The 19,498-nt window shown below is 46.3% G+C and overlaps 1 protein-coding gene across 1 annotated transcript; it reads left to right on the top strand.

The window, feature by feature from the left end:
* The first annotated feature begins 15,896 nt into the window (after positions 1-15,896).
* LOC124696105 (cyclin-D5-3-like) lies at positions 15,897-17,623 on the top strand. Its single transcript, XM_047228881.1, has 5 exons — positions 15,897-16,199; positions 16,337-16,423; positions 16,563-16,851; positions 16,921-17,081; positions 17,183-17,623. The coding sequence occupies exons 1-5, from the start codon at positions 15,897-15,899 to the stop codon at positions 17,426-17,428; spliced, it is 1,086 nt and encodes a 361-aa protein (XP_047084837.1). The 3' UTR covers positions 17,429-17,623.
* Positions 17,624-19,498: the final 1,875 nt, after the last annotated feature.

The raw sequence follows: 19,498 nt of genomic DNA, 5'->3' as shown, positions 1-19,498 counted from the left end.
TCGGGGCCGGACGAGGGGGCACACCATAGGGCGGCGCGGGCCCCCGGGCCGCGCCGCCTTGTGGTGTCACCACCTCATGGCCCCACTTCGTATGTTGTTCGGTCTTACGGAAGCTCCGTGGAAAAATAGGCCCCCGGGTCTTTGTTTCGTCCAATTACGAGAATATTTCGTTACTAGGATTTACGAAACCAAAAACGGCGAAAACGAGAAGCGGCACTTCGGCATCTTGTTAGTGGGTTAGTTCCAGAAAATGCACGAATATGACATAAAGTGTGCATAAAACATGTAGGTATCATCAATAATATGGCATAGAACATAAGAAATTATCGATACGTCGGAGACGTATCAGACTACTATGGTTGCCTTATTAGTTTATATCCCAAGAGAAAGCCTGAGATATTCTGCTAGGGTTCTATTCAAACAATGATGATATGGTCATCTGGTATATGGATAGTTCTCTTCCTCAAATTCAGGTGTTGCCTCAACTAGCTTTAGTATAACACCATAGATTAAGCTCTCCCATTTAAGAACAGTTATTCTAGGGTTTATGGTGTACTCCTAATATTTATTTAGGTAGCTAAGCTAAAGATTCAACTGTCTAACTAAGTTGGTTTATCTCTCTAGGAATGGTCTTGGATGATATCCTAGGGTTCCTCTTAGAGATGATGATCTCGAATACTTGGATGTATATCCAAGGTTTAGCTCAAGGTTTGTTATTGCTTCTCTAATGATTGTTATAGAACTCTCACCTCTCTAGGGTTGTATAAAAATATGGAATAGAGAAGGATATATATTTCTTGAGTGGATCTCCTTGTTATTATTCCAATGTTGAAATGGAATGATTACCATGAGGTTCATGGTTGGATCATAGATTAGTTTGAGACATGGAAAAGATAAGTGAAGAATAGTTTCTCCAATTATTGTTGCTTGATTTCCAATTAAATGGATGTTCATATGTTATGGCAAGGATTACCATGTTGTGATCGTTTGTATGATCAAGCAATTGATCATTGAGTAAAGTGTTGTTGTCTTGATTATTAGTTCCATTTGATCAATCCCCTTATATCAAATCATCTTTTCCCAAAACAAGGTTTTAAACAAAGTCACATTGAGGTTTATAGCGCTTGACTTGATAAGCTACTTCAATTCCACCAAGGTCAAGTGAAACTTCAGTTACTGTGACTGTTTTACTTTAAAGCGCGAAAATTCCCCAGATTTTCTATGCATGAATGCAATGCACACATCTGTTTCCTCTATTTTTGTAACCCCAATACCTGGGATATTACAGTCTCTACCCCTTAAACTAAACTTCGTCCTCGAAGTTTGATCTCTCTCACGTTTCCGAAGTGTGGATCTGACTTGTGCAGACTTAAGCTTTTCTAGAACTCCGTAGTGATCTCCCTGGATATAATTGAATATATCCCTTGTCCAGATTCTTCCTGGAATCCAATAGTATCTGTCTCTGAACCATGGTTCTTTCTTTGATTCATTGATTTCTTCCAACTCTATAAGCTTGTTTCCTTTCTCATTGAAGATTCAATGATTGAGACTTCTTCTGATGCTGCTAGTCTTAACTGGAGACTATTTGGATAAAATACTCCTAATTGGTAAATAGGTCTTTGTTTTCCCTTACTACCAAAATTGCAGTAATGGTACTTAATGGGTCCTAACTATGGTATTGGTCATGATGGTTTATTTTCCTAAGAATGGATTAGACTCATTTAGTCCATCCAATCATGGTTTATAGTTGATACCTCTAACTATTTTGGGTTATTTAGGTTCCATGAAAGGAATCATTCAAATAGACTTTAGTTTTGGTATGGTCAATCTACTTCAGTCTTTGCCCTCCTTGAGCTATATTTGGTCTACAGTATCTTCTTCGTTCAACTTCATTAACTTTGCCTTACTTGAGCTTAAGTACTTCTGAGTAAATATTACTCATTTTCTCAAGTGATAGTCCCATTCTTACTTCCTCGAGGTATGAACCTCGGCTTCTGGTCTGACTTCCTTCTGAAAGTATTGTTCATCAATCTTATGAAAATAAGATCGAACTTCCTCTCAGTTCAGACCTTCTTCTTCTATCTTGCTCAAAGTATTGAGTCATTGTGCATACAACTCAATCTTTACTCTACCCCTTAGAGTTTTCTTATGGTCTTCAACTCCTTTTCTTGCAACTATTGGACTTATGATTAGAATATTGGTATAGGTCTTGTTTATAATTTATATTCCTCTAAGGTTTTGCGAAGAAACTTTGTGGTGTATCCACTCAATTGTGGACATCCAATGTGAATCCTTTGACTAAATGTTTATAGATCTAGCTATTTGGGTGACGGGATTTTTATTTGTTCACGAACTTTTGTTACAACTAATTAAATCGTGGACTATTTGTAATACTAACTGATACCGGCTGTGGTTATTATACCAACTGTGGCTATTTGATATCTAAAAATGGATTCTATTATAGGTTCTGATCAACTTGACAAGATATCTTCTACTTTATCTCGCAGTATTGATATTATACCAATTGTGGTCTTCTGATATCAACTATGGTCTTCTTATGTCTGCTATGATTTCATATATCACCTTCCTTCATTCAGGGTTTATTTTGCAAGAAAACCACTAGCTGACACTATGATTATAGTATCCTAAGTGATTTTCCATGCATTCCCTCTTCTATGTTGACTATGGATCTGCTTGAGCTTCACCATAATCACCAGATTTTTCACCTTCATGCTTCTTATGTACTAAAGTACTCCTCTGTGGAGGTAAAGCATGAATGTTGATTGGTACTTCCATCAGAGTATGGTGGTTACTTCCCACAACTTTGTTTCCTTTATTTGATGAACCTTCATCTTGTCTTCAGAATCTTCCGAATTCGTCACTTCCTCACACGAATACCATTACCCTCTAGATCTTTAACATCAAGTAGAAACTTGATATTGCAACATGCATTTGCATATCAAAGTCAACTTCATGTATGGATCTAGTCAAACAATGAAAATCCAATGAAATCCAAGAAGATTCAGCTTTGTGTTTATAATACACACCATCATAAGCCTGAATATAATAGTTAAGTAAGACATCTCTAAACATCAGGCTGAGATGTGTAGTATATATAACACCACATAATATAGGATTATATCGTGATATTTAGCACTAATATGGGGAGTTCTACTATTGGTCTCAGTCTTTATCATAATTGCACATTTGCAATGAGATAAACTTGAAACAAAGTGGTCTGGAATAGTTGAAATTAATCTAGTTTTCTTTGGAAGTACTGACAAATAGTATACCATATATTCGTGCTATTGAGGACTACTTCCTAAGATATAATTAGTTCTACCATGTCTACTCTGCGAATACCTATCTATTAGGTTATAGCTCCTATACTTCCAAGTGTTTCTTTCATAAGACTATGGTCATGATGTGCTTAGCACACTTCCCATATATTTGGAACACAGTTCTTGCACTATTGTCTGGCTTCTTATTGTTCTCCTTCAAAATGTTTATGACGTTCTATTCCATCACGTAATGATTCTCAGGTGAATCATATATGATTACTATCACTAATATGTAAGTAGACATACTTTATTCCTATCTCTCTTCCTTACCTCCCATGATTGACTCATCATGGTCTATACTACCTCACAAAACTCAGAGTTATCACTTACTATCAATTGTTTCACAAGTCTAGATAGTTTTACTTACTCATTACTTAACTTGGTCTACATCTTCTATTGGGATATCTTAATTATCTTCATCAATTGATATAACTCCTATTACATGTCTGGATAATTCTCACTTAACCATAACATGTGTTGGTACACATCTTCCAATAGGATATCTTCCTTATGGTTGTATCCTCTCTTTGGACTACCATGTATTGTATACCAACTGTGGTCTACTCATAATTATTTTAGGGTCTTAAGAGTATCCTACATAATTTGAGATTAGCTAGTTAACATTACTTAGGAAATATAGGTAAGAAATGTTGACTCAAGGGTGTCATGATTATTCTCAAGTGAATATCCATCTCAAGTCATAAAAAGATTTGGTTCACCTAAGACAACTTCCTATAGACACTACCAATCCTATATGTCTCCTTTAAAGGGTTTTAATCCTAGGTCAAAGCATTTGCTCAGATACCAACTGTGGTGACCCGGCATACCACTGCATGGTGTAGTATGCAAGTCTGATATAACACCAATGAAACACCGTTCCACTAGTATTATATCGCTCAGAGTGGTACAACAGAAACATATGCGGGTCCAAGGCATGTCTATAGAATTACAACACTGACTCCTTACAAAAGATCCACACAGCCTCCTACTTTACAATGAGGTAAATCTGTAAATAAACTCCATAAGAACGACTCGTAGTCTAATCCTAACACGAACTCTATTTGTAGAGTATTTAACTAGCTACTGAGGCTATGAATAGATTCTAGCTAAATAGGAGCTAGGTTTAGGAAGCTAGTTCCCTTCTCCTGCTTAATCTAGGTTTTCTCTATGGTGGATGTGGTATATGACTCTTCCGACAGATTTACGTCCCTTGAAGTAGTTGTTGACTCCTCGGTCTTCGAGTTGTACTTGGAGATCCTCCTTCATGGCCTCCATATCTAAGCGGGGATTTAAGAGTGGGATGAGTACGAGCGTACTCAACAAGTTCATTATAGGAAAGAGGTGTTTAATGCACTAGCTACGGCATTAGACCGGAAAGTCTAATACTAATGCAGGTTTTGATAACCATTTCTTCAAAAGGTTGCTTTTATTCGGAAGAACTATGTCCGTCGACCTTCACCGGTTTACTAGAACTTCATGGAGCTCCTTTCCGGCAGCGTTCGCGATTCCATATCCCGGAACGGGGAGTGACGGAGTCACGGTTCTTTACACTCTGCGAGGTGTGTTGCTTTACCCATAAGAGATCTTAACCTTGGTGCCAACCAGGTGTACATTCATGTCCACACTTCCTTTGGTGTGAGGCCCGGTATAAGGTCTAGCCAATCATGTTCCTCCGCTACCTCGAACACCCACCCTTTGTTGCATACCCCGACCACTGGGTCCTCGCCGGTCCCATTATTCCCACTCACGGGTGGACCCCGACCACGACAACGGTTTGGGACTCGTTAACCAAACTCCTTCGCCGGTAGCTGCAACCCATCATAGACCGCAATACCGTGGGGACTTAAGGCTTCCCCGACCAACCGCTTGCACTTCGAGCGACAAGTGTCTACGGACTATGCCGTGGGGACTTAAGGCTTCCCCAGCCAACCGCTTGCCCCGACGGATACGAGTGTCTACGGTAAAGCGCATCCGTTGATGAACGAGAGGTGGAAACACTTTTGACTACTCCGTCCCACTCCGGATCTTATGGTTAACACGGGTATTACGGCACAAGAATCATTGGCGACATTTGTTGTTTAATCCTAGATGGATATAAACCCTTGCAATGGAACCTCCACCATATCAACACAATCCATGGTTCCATTGCCCACCACATAGTCATATTCATAATTATGAAAGTAGTGGTTTTGATTTTTATGCGATAGTGATAACCATAATACTTTGCAAGTAATTTGATAGAAATACTCAAATGACATGAGCAAGTGATGAACTTGCCTTTCTTGACTGCAAGATTATGCAGACAAGGTCTTCGATACGCAATAACTCCAAATTCTGAAATAGCATCATCGTCCAGTAAGGACGATGTTCAAAGATTGGCAAGGATGCAATAATGCATAAGTATGAGATGCAATCGCTCTAAGCGTGACCTAACCCCGATGATTTAGGATTAGTGAGTGGTAATGTTTAGTTCGGGGTGTTTTGCAATTTTAGAGTGATTCACAAACAAGGTTCTTATTCAGGTTTGTGTTGCTTTAGAATCATAAGCAAGTGGTATAATGTAAAGTAACAGTCATACACACCAAAGATTAGTAGTAGTATAATAAGTAAAGAGCAGTTGTCAATTTTAAGTCCTATAGTGTATGGTTGACGATTACTTAATAAATACTTCAAAAGAATAACCTGTAAAGAACATGTTCTTAGATAAGAACAAGTGTGATAATTAAGTTTGTGGGGTTCTATAGTTTCCTATGGTTCCAATTAGTTTCTGGAGTAAGTATTAGATGGATCACAACCTGATTGGATTCATCAGCTATTAGGCTTGTATGGTTGAATTAAGTCTAAACATCTTGATTACCAATAGTTGCTATCAAGGTGGTATATCTTATTGGTGATAGTTGGCTAGGGTTTATAGATTCTTATAAGCAGGGTTGATGATGGTTCTCTGTTTACTTCAAAAGAATAACTTTTGAAGAACATACTTCTTAAATAATAATAAGTATATCAATTAGGGTTGAGGTTGTCTAGGTTTGCTATTGGATCCACTAAGTAAGGAATGGTTGGTTCCTAAATAGGATGGTTCATAAGCATCCCACACTAGTAGGGTTTAGTGGAACAGGGGTTATGTAAAGTAAAATAGTAGGTGTGGTTGATGTTAGGGTTCATCACAATGGTGTGATGCTAAACAGGAAAGAATAAGGTTGGTGTTCTTGGGAATAGGAATTAGGGTTTTACACTAGGTTGATCCTACTAGGTCAACAAGTTTGATTTAGATGAGAGCATAGCATAGCAATTAACTAGTGATAGGGTTCTTACATTTTATGTGGTCATGGCAATTATTTAGTTGCTATTATAGTTCTATGTTTGAAACGAAGATATCATGATCACATGTTAACTTGGTTTTAGGTTTGGAACCATTTAGGTTTACACATAAAATGGTGGAACTAGGGTTTCATAATAGAATTAGGGTTTTGGTGTTCACATGGAATTATGAAACCATAGGGTTAATTAAAATGGAACTAGGTTTCATAATTACTATTTAGTTCTTAAGTTAAGAACTTTATTATCAAGTTGAAATTATTTATAACTTTGAAATAAAAATAATATTGGATTTGACATTTTATTATTTTTAATGAATTAATAATTAAGAGAATTATTAATAGGGTTTAAAATCCTCTTAATAAGGATTTAATAAGGTAATAGAAAAGGAAAATTAATTTTTAATGATTTCCTTAATTACTTACTGGTTTTTATTTATTTTATGAAGTTTTTCTAATTCTTGAATTGTAATCCAATAATGAATAAAAGAAAAGGCTTAATTATTAAGTATTAAATAATTAATTTTTTATTAAAAATAAAAATTTCATATTATATTTTTATTGGATAGAGATTAATTTTCTAAGAATTTTGATATCTTATATTTATTTTTCTGAGCTATATTGGATTTTCTACAATTTGTCAAAGTTGCAACAATTTTCTGGATTTGGATTTAAACAGAAATGCTAACTACACCCGGATTGAACCTAGTTATAGACGCAGACAAGTGGGACCAGTGGCCATGCCAGCAGCCACGTGGGGTGGACCGGGTCAAAATCGAGGATGTGGCGTTGGAGCTCACTGCCGGCGGGAATTTGACGATGGCGCCGCCGTTCCCGGGCTCGCGCAGACGGATTAGTAGCACCACTCGAACCAGCACGCCACGACGATCCTAATGATACTAGCGCCGCTACTAACGGGTCGCCGGAGCTCGCTCGCCGGCGAGGCCGAGTGGCGGCGCACACGAGGCTACGGTGCGAGCGCGGTACGGGGCACTAGAGAGGATCTTTGGGATGCTCGGGAGAATCGTCGGCTCACCGTGGTTGTGTTGAGGTGGTCGGCGTGGTCTGAGGTGGTCGGCATCGCCGGGATTGCTCGCTCCCGGCGTCGGGGAAGACGAGTTCGTCGGAGACGATTCCGAGTGCGGCGGCTCAATTCCTCTTGCAGGATGAACAAGTCGAGACCGGCGATTCCGATGGTGGTCACGGCAAGGCTCGGGGTGGTCTCTGTTGACGGCGACGGCCGGAGTCCGTACGGCTAGGGTTTCGGAATTGGGGCAAATGTGAGGCAGAGGAAGAAGAAAACGAACTAGGGTTCGTCGTAGGTCTTTTATACTTCGCGGAAGCACGCCTAGTCACGACGCCGAGCTGCGGGAGGGCTGCCGGCGCGAGGGAGAAGATGATCACGGCTCGGTGCTTGTCCACCACGCGAGAGATGAGGATGAGGACGACCTCCTCACTCGGATATTTGATGAAGGGGTAAGTGGTTTGGGCCAGGCGCTATTGGGCTGCGTGATTGGGCTCGGCTGCTCGGAGCTCTTCTTTGGGCTGGTGCGGCCGAGTAAGCTTGTTTCTTCCTTTTCTTTTATTTCTGTTTTCCTTTTTCTGTTTTCTATATTGTTAATTTAAGTGCTTGTTTTGAATTCAAATTAGACTCATGTAATACCATGCGGGTATTTTGAATATTTGAATTTCATTAGGACTATTAAAAGGATAAAGGTATTACTCCATTGTTGTTGAACATATATGTGACATTGGGAATTTTCAAATAGGCAAGAATTTAAGTATTCATTTTAATTTTCTATTTCATTTGGAATATCTCTCCCTTTTGGAATGATTAAAGTTAATAAATATAATCCAAGTGTCTTAGAAGGTATCTTTAGGACTTGATCTCACAATTGAGACTTTAGTCCCATACATATGATTTCATGTGAACACTCATTTATTGAGGTCTTATAAGGTTGATTGTAATCCTATTTCAAGGGTAACACTATTATTATATCTTTAACAACTCCTTGGAATACTTATGTGAATAATTCTCTTATTATGGTTTGGTCTTAATCACAATGATAAGTGGTTGATTACCACACATGGTTTAATTATAGGACTTAGCATTAGGTGACTCTTATGTTTTATAATTGAAACATTGGATTTAATTAATGAACCATTAGGGTTCTAATTATATTTACCTAATGGCTATTGGTTTGAATCTCAAATATGGCATGGGTTTATATTATGATCACCATAGTGATAAACTAGGGTTGAGATATCATTTTAGTTTATAGAGTTGAGATGACACCATATTGCATTTGCTAGGTTTTAATCTCCCCTAACCAAGGTAATATGGTTAGTGGTTTAATTGTTTCTGTTCTCCCTTTAATTACTAAGGACTTGAGAATTGGTTTTATCTTATACCAATAGTTTGCTATTATATCCTTGATCTATTGTTAAAGTAACTAAAGTTGTTATAGTTCTTTTTATAGTTAACTTTGGTCATATGAATGGATGATTTCTCACCATATTAAGTATGGAGTTTTACACTAAGGTTTTCTTATGTTTCTTAGGTGAAGAATAAGAGCATCTCCAGTCGCGTCCCCCAAACCGTCCCCCAAAGCGATTTGGGGCGCGCCGGACAAAAAAAGCGTTCCAGCCGCGTCCCCCAAAGCCCATTTTTGTCGGGCGCGGCCCGATACGGTGTCCGGCGCCCGAGCCCGTCCCCGTCCCACGGGGACGCTCCGGGGACGCCGGACACAACGAAACGCGAGGCCAACCGACGCGGGCCCGACGCGTCGGCGGCACGGAAGGCTAAAACCCCGTCGCCTACCTTTGGTCAAGCGACGTTAATGGCGTCCCCGTATTCCCGGGCGACGCGAGGACGCGTCTCGTCGTGCATGGCCGCGTGGCCGTCCGCGCCGGAGTTATTGCGTGCAACCACCCGCTGCCGCCGCTGTTTTAAGACGCCATCCAGTTATCGCCGCTCATCATAATCCTTATCGTCGCCGCCGCCTCCCCCTTCCCAGATCCTCTCCTCGCCGCTCAAAAAATGTCGAGCTCGTCCTCCCGCAAGATCGCCGCGGCGAACGGCCTCGGCCGCGGCGGCCTCACCGTGGCGGAGGCGTGGGCGCCGTACCACGCCCGGTATCCGGTCCCGCCGGACATGCGGCTGCCAGCGGCGGCGGGCTGGAAGATGGCCGTGAACGGCATTGGCGTTCCGCCGCCGCCGAAGCCGCGCACGCAAGCAATGGTGGGACGCCATCAAGGCCCGTCGGGCTCAACTCACCGCCGAGGAGCGGGCGGATCCGACATGGGCGGCCAAGGACAACGACGACTGGTGGGTCACGTACTTCAAGGCAAAGTACGACGTCGAGATGCACAGCACCACCGCCCTTATCGGCGGGCCCAACAGCTGGAACAGGGAAGGCCGCGCCCGTTGCAGGGCGTTCCGGGCGCACCCTCGAGAACGTCATCCGCGGCCTCCGCAACGGCGCTCCAAGGCTGGAGATGCCGTCGTCGCCGCCGCCGTCTCCTCAATGGCAGCCCGAGGAGGACGACGTACTCGTCCCTCCTCGCACTCTTCTTCCTCGGGACCGGCGCGATCGACGCCGTCCTCGTCGTACCGGTCGGCGCCGTACACCGTTCCCAAACGGGAGGTCAAGGAGGAGCCGGCGACGCCCGTCAGCACGAGGCGTGGCGGTAGCGGCAGCGGGCGGCAGCAAGGGAGGCGCGGCGGCGCTCTCCTCATCCCGAAGCCGGAGGTGAAGGAGGAGCCGGAGGAAGCGTCGCAGGCGGCGCTGCTGGCGGAGTACGAGCGGCGGCAGCGGCTCATCGCCGGCCGGCGACGACCCGAGGACTGCCCGGGGCTGCGGGCGGCGTTCTTGGCGTCCATGGACGACAAGGACGCCTGGAGGGGCAACCTGGACGCGGCGATCGCCATGTCCATCCGCGACTCCGGCAAGCCGCCGGTGGACCTCACCGACGACGGCGAGGCGGGACCAAGCGGCTTGGTGAAGGACGAGCCCGTGGACGAGCCCGTCGACGAGCGCGTCAAGCGGGAGGTCGTCACCGACGAGATGTACAACTTCCAACGAGTACTACGACGCCTCCGGCCGCCGCAAGTGGTTCTAGATTAGGTTTAGTTTTAAAGTTAGTCAAATTTCGTTCGAATCTATGTAAGTTTGGACGAATCTAATCGAATCTAGTTAAGTTTAAAATTTGCGAAATTTTGTTTGGGGGACGCGACTGGGGAGCGACGTCCCCCAAACGCGGCACGAACGAAACACGTCCCCCAAACGCTCAATCCGGCGCGGTTTGGGGGACGGTTTGGGGGACGCGACTGGAGATGCTCTAAGTGGAATGTAGATGTGGTAGAATTGTACTTATGATCACCAAGTGATTCACAAGTTAAGGTTGGAATATAAGTTTAGGGTTGCTTATTAATTACCTCCCTATGATTTCATGTGGTGAATGATATCTATTTATACTATTAGGGTTTAACTTATCCTCACTATGGTTGCTTTATTAGTTTATATCCCAAGAGAATGCCTGAGATATTCTGCTAGGGTTCTATTCAAACAATGATGATATGGTCATCTGGTATATGGATAGTTCTCTTCCTCAAATTCAGGTGTTGCCTCAACTAGCTTTAGTATAACACCATAGATTAAGCTCTCCCATTTAAGAACAGATTATTCTAGGGTTTATGGTGTACTCCTAATATTTATTTAGGTAGCTAAGCTAAAGATTCAACTGTCTAACTAAGTTGGTTTATCTCTCTAGGAATGGTCTTGGATGATATCCTAGGGTTCCTCTTAGAGATGATGATCTGAATACTTGGATGTATATCCAAGGTTTAGCTCAAGGTTTGTTATTGCTTCTCTAATGATTGTTATAGAACTCTCACCTCTCTAGGGTTGTATAAAAATATGGAATAGAGAAGGATATATATTTCTTGAGTGGATCTCCTTGTTACTATTCCAATGTTGAAATGGAATGATTACCATGAGGTTCATGGTTGGATCATAGATTAGTTTGAGACATGGAAAAGATAAGTGAAGAATAGTTTCTCCAATTATTGTTGCTTGATTTCCAATTAAATGGATGTTCATATGTTATGGCAAGGATTACCATGTTGTGATCGTTTGTATGATCAAGCAATTGATCATTGAGTAAAGTGTTGTTGTCTTGATTATTAGTTCCATTTGATCAATCCTCTTATATCAAATCATATTTTCCCAAAACAAGGTTTTAAACAAAGTCACATTGAGGTTTATAGCGCTTGACTTGATAAGCTACTTCAATTCCACCAAGGTCAAGTGAAACTTCGATTCATCGTGACTGTTTTTACTTTAAAGCGCGAAAATTCCCCAGATTTTGTATGCATGAATGCAATGCACACATCTGTTTCCTCTATTTTTGTAACCCCAATACCTGGGGAAGGCGGCGACGATCGTGCAACGACTATTAATAATCATCATCAGCAATACAATAACACAAAAAGTAAGAGAAATTACAAGTAGGTCTTTGGACCACGTAGTGACGACTACGAGCACTAGAGCTCGCAACCTTCCTCGCCCCCTCCATCACCGAAGCCGAGCAAAGCTTGTTGAAGTAGAGCTTATTGAAGAGACAGACCAGAAGTCATCGTGCCAAGGCTCCAAAGGAACAACGCAACAGAATAACAACCATCACCAATGATGAGAATAGTAAATCGGAAGAGCTAAACCTGTAACCACACCAACAAACACGAAGATAGACTTGGATCCCGGAGATCCTCCGGACACACAACTCCACATACCCTCTGTCAGCGCCAATCGCACCATCAGAGCGAGGATAGGGTAGAAAGGACCTTATTATGCCTTGAGGATGCAACTGCCATCTCAACATCCCGAAGAAGATACTGAAAACTAAACTTAATAAAGAGCGGAAACCTCTCACCGGCAAAGGGCCGCCGTGGTGTGTCACGCCTCAAAAGCCCGGAGCAGACCGACGACATCACAGGAGAGGGAACATTGCCCTAGATGGGTTTTACGCCGTGGAGTTGTTTTGTAATCATCCATTGATTCGCATTATTGCATACACCCTTTGTTTCGTGTAGAGACAAGTGAGAAATGAACATGCATATCACCAGTTACTCGTCACAGCTGGCCACTTTTTTCCAGCACTGAAGACTTCACTAACCGTTGATTACTAACTACCACTACCACTACCAACACGTACGCTGCACATGTCACAGGCTTTGCACCTAGGAGATGAAAATAAAGATTGCCTGACGGAGGATGTATACAGCAATGTCTCTAGTTTACTGACAAAACAAGATGATGAATCAGATCAGTACACTGGCAGCAACAAGCTGCCACACTCTGTGACAAGCAGTACAGTTGTACTTGCGTCTTCTTTACGAGTAGATTTAACCATGATGATATGTCGGGTAGAATACAAGCTAGAATCTGATCCCTGGAGGTATAGTACTACCGTACATCGCCGTATAGTACGCTACGGAGATTGTTTCCATTCGTGTTTGATCTTCTTTCAAGTTGTGGGTTTAAGTGAAGATCTTGCTCTTATGATAACCATTGATTAGTTAGGAGCATATATTTGAGATTAAACAACATTAAGTGTTCCAATTTAGAGCAATTCAAATACGAGTGGGTCTGATTGTGTGGTGACCACAAGAAAATCTGCGATTACGGTAATTAGCACACACGTGATGAACCCTAGAAAAACATTAATTAAACATATGCCACTGTAATTCTTAAGATCCTTCGAAAAAAGCCACTCTTAGCCTTCCAAAAATACCACTGTAGTGGCATATTTTGAAAAATGAAAATTGTAGAGATATTTCTCGAATACACAATAATAACAGTGGCATATATTTAATTAACCTAATAAAAATACGCTCACGGACTTGCTTCGTGGTTGTGTTGTGCAAGGTAGCCCTCCAACTCATGGTTTACTATACATAGTTAGGAACACCCCCCTCCGCTCCTTAGCATGTCGCCGTTGATGTCCCCTCATGCAATGCAAGCAAAGTGGCCATTTGGACGGTGAACGTCTCGTCGGTGTCGAAATGGCACAACTTTGAAGATGGAACCATGGTGCGTGCCCATGCCGAGTGCACCATGTCTCTCACATTCACTTAACTTTTCGTGGGGGTTGCCATCATCGCCAAGCGCTATGATTTCCCTAGTTTAATTCTTCTTGCACCCCTCGAATCTCGAATCGTTAAGACATAAGTTAAAATTGGTGTAAGGCTCTTAGGTCCTCGGCTCACTTTTTTTTTTGAACAGGGAAGGGACCCGAAGGTCCCAGTAGCTGCATTATATTCTAGCGGTAAAGAGAAAAGAAAAGTACATTCAGGACCTGCAAATTTGCACCAAGAACCCTTCAACAAATCTACGAAAAGCAATCGGGTCCTCTACCACCGCTCCGACGAGAACCACTCGTCATCCGTTCCAGCACCGCCGCCGCCGGGGACATGCCACTTGGGACAATGATGCTGAGAAGTGCCCGGAAGGAGTAGCTGAAGATCCTCCGCAATGGCCTTGCGCATGGAGGAAGAAGCGCCATCATCTTGTGGCTGTGGAGGGCCGCCCTTCGGCCAAAGATAGCAGGGGCAAGATGGCCGCCGCCGTCGCGAGTCCCCCACTGATGAACTCCAAGTAACACCTGCAGCTTGAGCTCCCCGCAGCCCAGATCGAAGACGGAGCCAGCATGCATCCTCTCCAATGCAACCATCACCATGATGGCTTTGCATCGAAGACTGGCCGGCTGAATCCATCGGATTTGAGCCATCAACGAGCTTTATTGGAGGGGAGGACGAGGTAGGGCCGCCATCCGCCTTTGGCTCCATCCTCTGGAGCACCACGGCCAGCAACATCAGCCCCGCCCATCACCGGAGACCGCTCGAAATCTCCAGCAGTGAAATCCCCATCGGCATAGAGCCAAACGCCACGGGGGACAAAGCCTAGACTAGAACTAATCCTACACTACTGCTATACACGGGAAGGTCCCTCACCCAATCTCAACGCCGGCAGCCGCCGGAGAGGAGAGGGGAGGGGCCTGTCGGCCGGGATCTGAAGAGAAGTGGAGAGGCTAGAAGGGGAGGACGGGAGAGAAGGGGAGGGTCCTCGGCTCACTTGATGACCACTTAGAATGATGCGAGGAATTCGAGTTTCGGTGATTTCGTCGCCTTTCTTGTATGTTTATGTAGACCGAAAACCGTACGTGGTTCTATCGAGGCGCAGATACTTTTATTTGCGGAAATGTGGGTGTTTAGCATTACTACACATTCGTTTGGCAGATTAATGTGGAAATCATCGGTGTATATACCTTAAACGCACAATTGGTAAATCTGATATTAATAAGAACCTTTTTTTTGTAGGATCCCTTAGAGCAATTCCAATAGTATAGCCAACTGCTGGCTATAACAAGATGCCATGTCATTTGTAGTCACCATATAGCTAACATGTACAATAGTTGGCTATAAGAATGAAGTATTTTACTAATATATGGCCCACATTTCACTCTCACAAAGTGCCTAGGAGCACGTGCAAGAGCTGACTATTGCATAGTAGCCCACCTCCCTTCTCTCTCCTCTTCTCTCTCTTCCAACTCATCTAAAATATATTATTTAATGTCTTATAGTCAGCTGACTGGACTCTATTGTACTTGCTGAATACGGTATACTACTACATGGAGATGCAGCCATGCGCACGTAGGAGCGGAATACGACGAGATCCGGTGACACGAGCGTAAACGGCGTTGAGAATGCACGTCCACCGTAGATAACAAACAGCACAGAACGGCTCTCCGAGAGGTACGAAGCAGAAATCAGAGGAAAGGGCAGGCAGAGGCAGATCACTTGTCGTCGCCTGCAAAACCCTTTCCTTCCTTGCTTCTCTCCATCCTCGACTGGTGGTGGCGCGAACCCCCGCGCGCGCACACGCACCAGTCTAGTCCACTCCAACCCACGCGCCCACGCCACCGCACCTCACCTCAACTTCCCACCCATCTTTCCTTCGTCTCCAACTCCAACTGCAGATTTCCCTCCACTTTCGCCGCGCGCGCGCTCCGGCGGGGAGGGAGGGAAGAATCCTTTTCTGTTTCATTCATCCGCCGCGCCTCCTTTTCCTCCGCTCCAGACTAGAATCTCCCCTCTTCTTCCCTGTTTCTTTCCTTTTTCTCCGCTCACGCATGCACCGCCACCGCCACGGGGTTGTCGTCGTCGTCTGACTCTGATCCAATGGGGGACGCGTCCACCTCCGCCCCCGCCACGCCCACCTCCACCCTCATCTGCCTCGAGGACGGCAACGACCTCTTCCTCGACGCCGACGACGACTACAGCCCCGCCGCCGACGGCGCCGCCGATTTACGCCTCGCCGGCGACGACCACCTCCTGCTCCTCGACCCGGACGACGACGAGTACGTCGCGCTCATGCTCTCCAAGGAGGCCAGCGCCGCCGCCCACGCCGCCCACGCCGGAGGCGAGGAGGTGGGCGGCTGGACCAAGGCCGCGCGCGCCGTCTGCGTCGACTGGATTGCCAAGGTGCTTCGCGCGCGCATTCTGCTTGCTCCCGCTCCGCCTTTCCCCCAAACAAAATCAACCGGATCTTTCCATTTCCCTTTTTCCAAATAAAATGATGATGGTTTCTCTCTCTGCGCGCGTGCGCGCGGTGTTGGCAGACGAACGCGAGGTTCCGGTTCTGCGGGAAGACGGCCTACGTCGCGGTCACCTACCTCGATCGCTTCCTGGCGCAGCGCCGAGTCGACGTAATAACGATCACCCCTTCCAATTCGCTGCCCCCCATTGCCGTTGCCATCGATCTGCTCTGTCATGCCACCTCGCCGAGTGTTCGATGTAATGCCTCCCGACTGACTCCCGCATTGCCGTTCTCTTGGTGTTGTGCAGAGGGGGCAGGAGTGGGCGCTGCAGCTCCTCGCGGTGGCGTGCCTCTCGCTGGCGGCCAAGGTGGAGGAGCACCGGGTGCCGCGCCTGCCGGAGTTCCGCCCCGACCGGTACGACTTCGACAGCGCCTCCATCCTGCGCATGGAGCTCCTCGTCCTCACCACGCTCAACTGGCAGATGATCGCCGCCACCCCCTTCCCCTACCTCGGCTGCTTCGCGGCCGGGTTCCGGCACGACGAGCGGAAGCCGATCGTCCTGCGCGCCGTCAACTGCATCTTCGCCTCCATCAAAGGTCTGTCATTCCCCACTCACTCCCCTGCTCAGATGCTCAGACGCTCATTTCTTCTCGCAATCCGCGCAGCGATGAGCTCGGTGGAGTACCAGCCGTCCACCATTGCGCTGGCGTCGATCCTCGCAGCGCGCGGCATCGGCAACAAGGACAAGGAGGGGACGCTGACATTTCCCGAACTGGCGGAGGAGCTCAAGGCGATCCTGGGCTCGTCATGGCAGCAATTACACACCGTAAGCTCTTCTGCGCGCCATAATAATGACAATCCCTTTTGGAAATCTGTTGGTCGAGAGCGGCAATGATATGAGTAAATGCGGGCCTTCTTGTTGCGCAGGGGCATGTGTATTCCTGCTACAGCGTCATGATTCGGGAGGAGGACGGCAGGTCCATGTCCATGCGGCGGCAGCAATCGAGCGGGGAGCTGCCTTCCTCCGGCGGCTCCGCCGCCCACGTCGGGAGCTCGGTCACCACCTCCGTGGCCATGGGCGGCGCCAGCAACAATAATGCCGCCACCTCGGCGGCAGCAGCAATCACGGACGGCAATAAGAGGAAAAGGTTGCATTCACCGCGGCGCCACTAGGAGAGTGTCCAGCTCGCACTACTCTACCTAGTAGCTAATTTCTTCCACCCCCACCTGTTTTTTTCCCCTCTCTAGTTTCAGCAGTCTTTCTCTTCTCAGGGGGGAGGTGGCTAAATAGGGGGCAAGATTTGATTCTTCTGATTGTGCAATTATTGCAGTTGATTGGTAAGTTAGGATTGGAAAGATTTTGGTTTTCATGAGATCTTTCTTTTCCCTGGCTTAAAAGGCTGTGTAAAGAGCAGAGAGAGAAAGCCTAGGCTGTACCACTGCAAAGAGCTCTTGCTCAAAGTGGGAGGTGAAAAGAGAGCAAAGCCTAGGTATGAGTGGGGAACCATTTTTCCCCTTCTGTGTGTGAATGCTGTGCCAGCTAGCTGGCCCTTGTCCTCTCGTCTTCTTTTGGTTAATACCATGTCACTCTACCGGTGACAAAATAATATACTACTTAACCCGATCTTCATATGATTATGGCCTGTTTCCTCACTGTTGAGTCATGCCATTTTGGCTTCTCATTACCATCTTCTTCAGATGCTGAAACAAACTGTACTGTCCTATTCCAGCACAAGCGACCACGATTGAATTCCTCTCCCCTCTTCTTGGGTCCTGCCTCCGAGCCCCGTGTGCAATTGCTGCTGAGCCATAGGTAGTTGGGAGTTGCTTCACTGTTATCCATTTCTCACGCTGCCTTTGCGCCCTGTCACCACATCACCACCTTTCACTACCAATGGCTTTGTTATTCTTTTCCTCATGCATCTCCAACAGGGGCGACCCATATCGGACTCCTCATGCATCTCCAACAGGGCGACCCATATCGGACGTCCAAAAATGATTACGCGTGTCCGTTTGTATGGCCTCACGGACATATTTTTGACTGCATATCCATTTTCGTCTAGGTGTGCTCCTAGCCGGGCGATCCATTTTTGTTTTTCAATAATATTTTTCATTCACCAAGTAAAGAGCTACTGTACTACAAACTAAAGAAGATACAAGTCCTAGGCTACATGCTGCCCGACGGCCTAGCCCCATCGTTGCGTCCCTCCCTCGTCTGCTTCTCCGCCGCCTGCCGTGCGGCCGCTAGAGCTCGGTGAGCCGCCACGTCCTCTAACAGGCGCTGCCGCAACGCCTCCTTCGCGGCATCCTCGACCTTCTTGAGCGTCTCGAAGGAGTGGTCTAACGCCCTCTGCTCCGCCGCCATCTCCTCCTGGGTAGGCTCATCAGGGTCATCAGAGGACCAATCAATGTCGAAGGAGTCATCTTGTGCGGCTGCTGCCTTCCTGCGGCATTCCATCTCGGCGTCAAACGCCGCGTGGGTCGCTCGCTCCTCCTCTGCTTCCCGCTTTGCATCAGCCATGAACTTCGCGTCCATGGCCGCGTCGAGGACGTTATCGATGCTTTCGTCGTCCTCCCAACTCCTCGTCGAAGCTCTCGACCGGGGGAGGTGGAGGCGCGGTAGCCTGGCCGCGCCCGGCGCTGCTCATGGCAAAGGTGGAGGGTGTGCGGCGGCGGCGCTACGGTGGAGGTTGTGCGATGGCTAGGGTTTTGTGTGGGAGATGAGATGTGCGTGCCCCTCTTTATATAGGCCGAAAGCAGGCCACGGGCGCGGAACACGTGCCATCGCCATTACTTCGTGCACAGAGGTGGGCGGCGGCCGCTCGGCACACGAGGCATCGCCATTAATGTGGCGCTGACTGCCGAAGCGACGCATCGGCGCCAGTAATGGCGCGCCTGAGAAGACGCATCGAGCCTGGGTCGCTGTCAGGCGGGCCCGACGAAACGCTCGCCAGACACGAGCGGACACTCGGCGCGTCCGCGCAACATCCGCAGAGACGCATCTGAGGCGCATATTTGGGCCTGGTTTGCATCTCTGTAGACAACCCAGACACTATTCTTCGGGTCGCTGGGCCTGGTCCCAGACGCATTTTTCATCCGCACGGACGCAAACGGTCGCTCAGCGTCCTTTTGCGTCGCCCCGTTGGAGATACCCGGGCCTGATTGGTTGCCCACAATATTTTTTGCGTTTCTGGCCATCTCATGTAACTTGGCCCAACAACTACCGTATAAGTGGAAACTTAA

Source organism: Lolium rigidum, chromosome 3 (genome assembly GCF_022539505.1).
Source record: "Lolium rigidum isolate FL_2022 chromosome 3, APGP_CSIRO_Lrig_0.1, whole genome shotgun sequence".
Classification (NCBI taxonomy): domain Eukaryota; kingdom Viridiplantae; phylum Streptophyta; class Magnoliopsida; order Poales; family Poaceae; genus Lolium; species Lolium rigidum.
The sequence above is the reverse complement of the archived record's forward strand: the minus strand, read 5'-3'. Positions and strand labels throughout refer to the sequence as shown.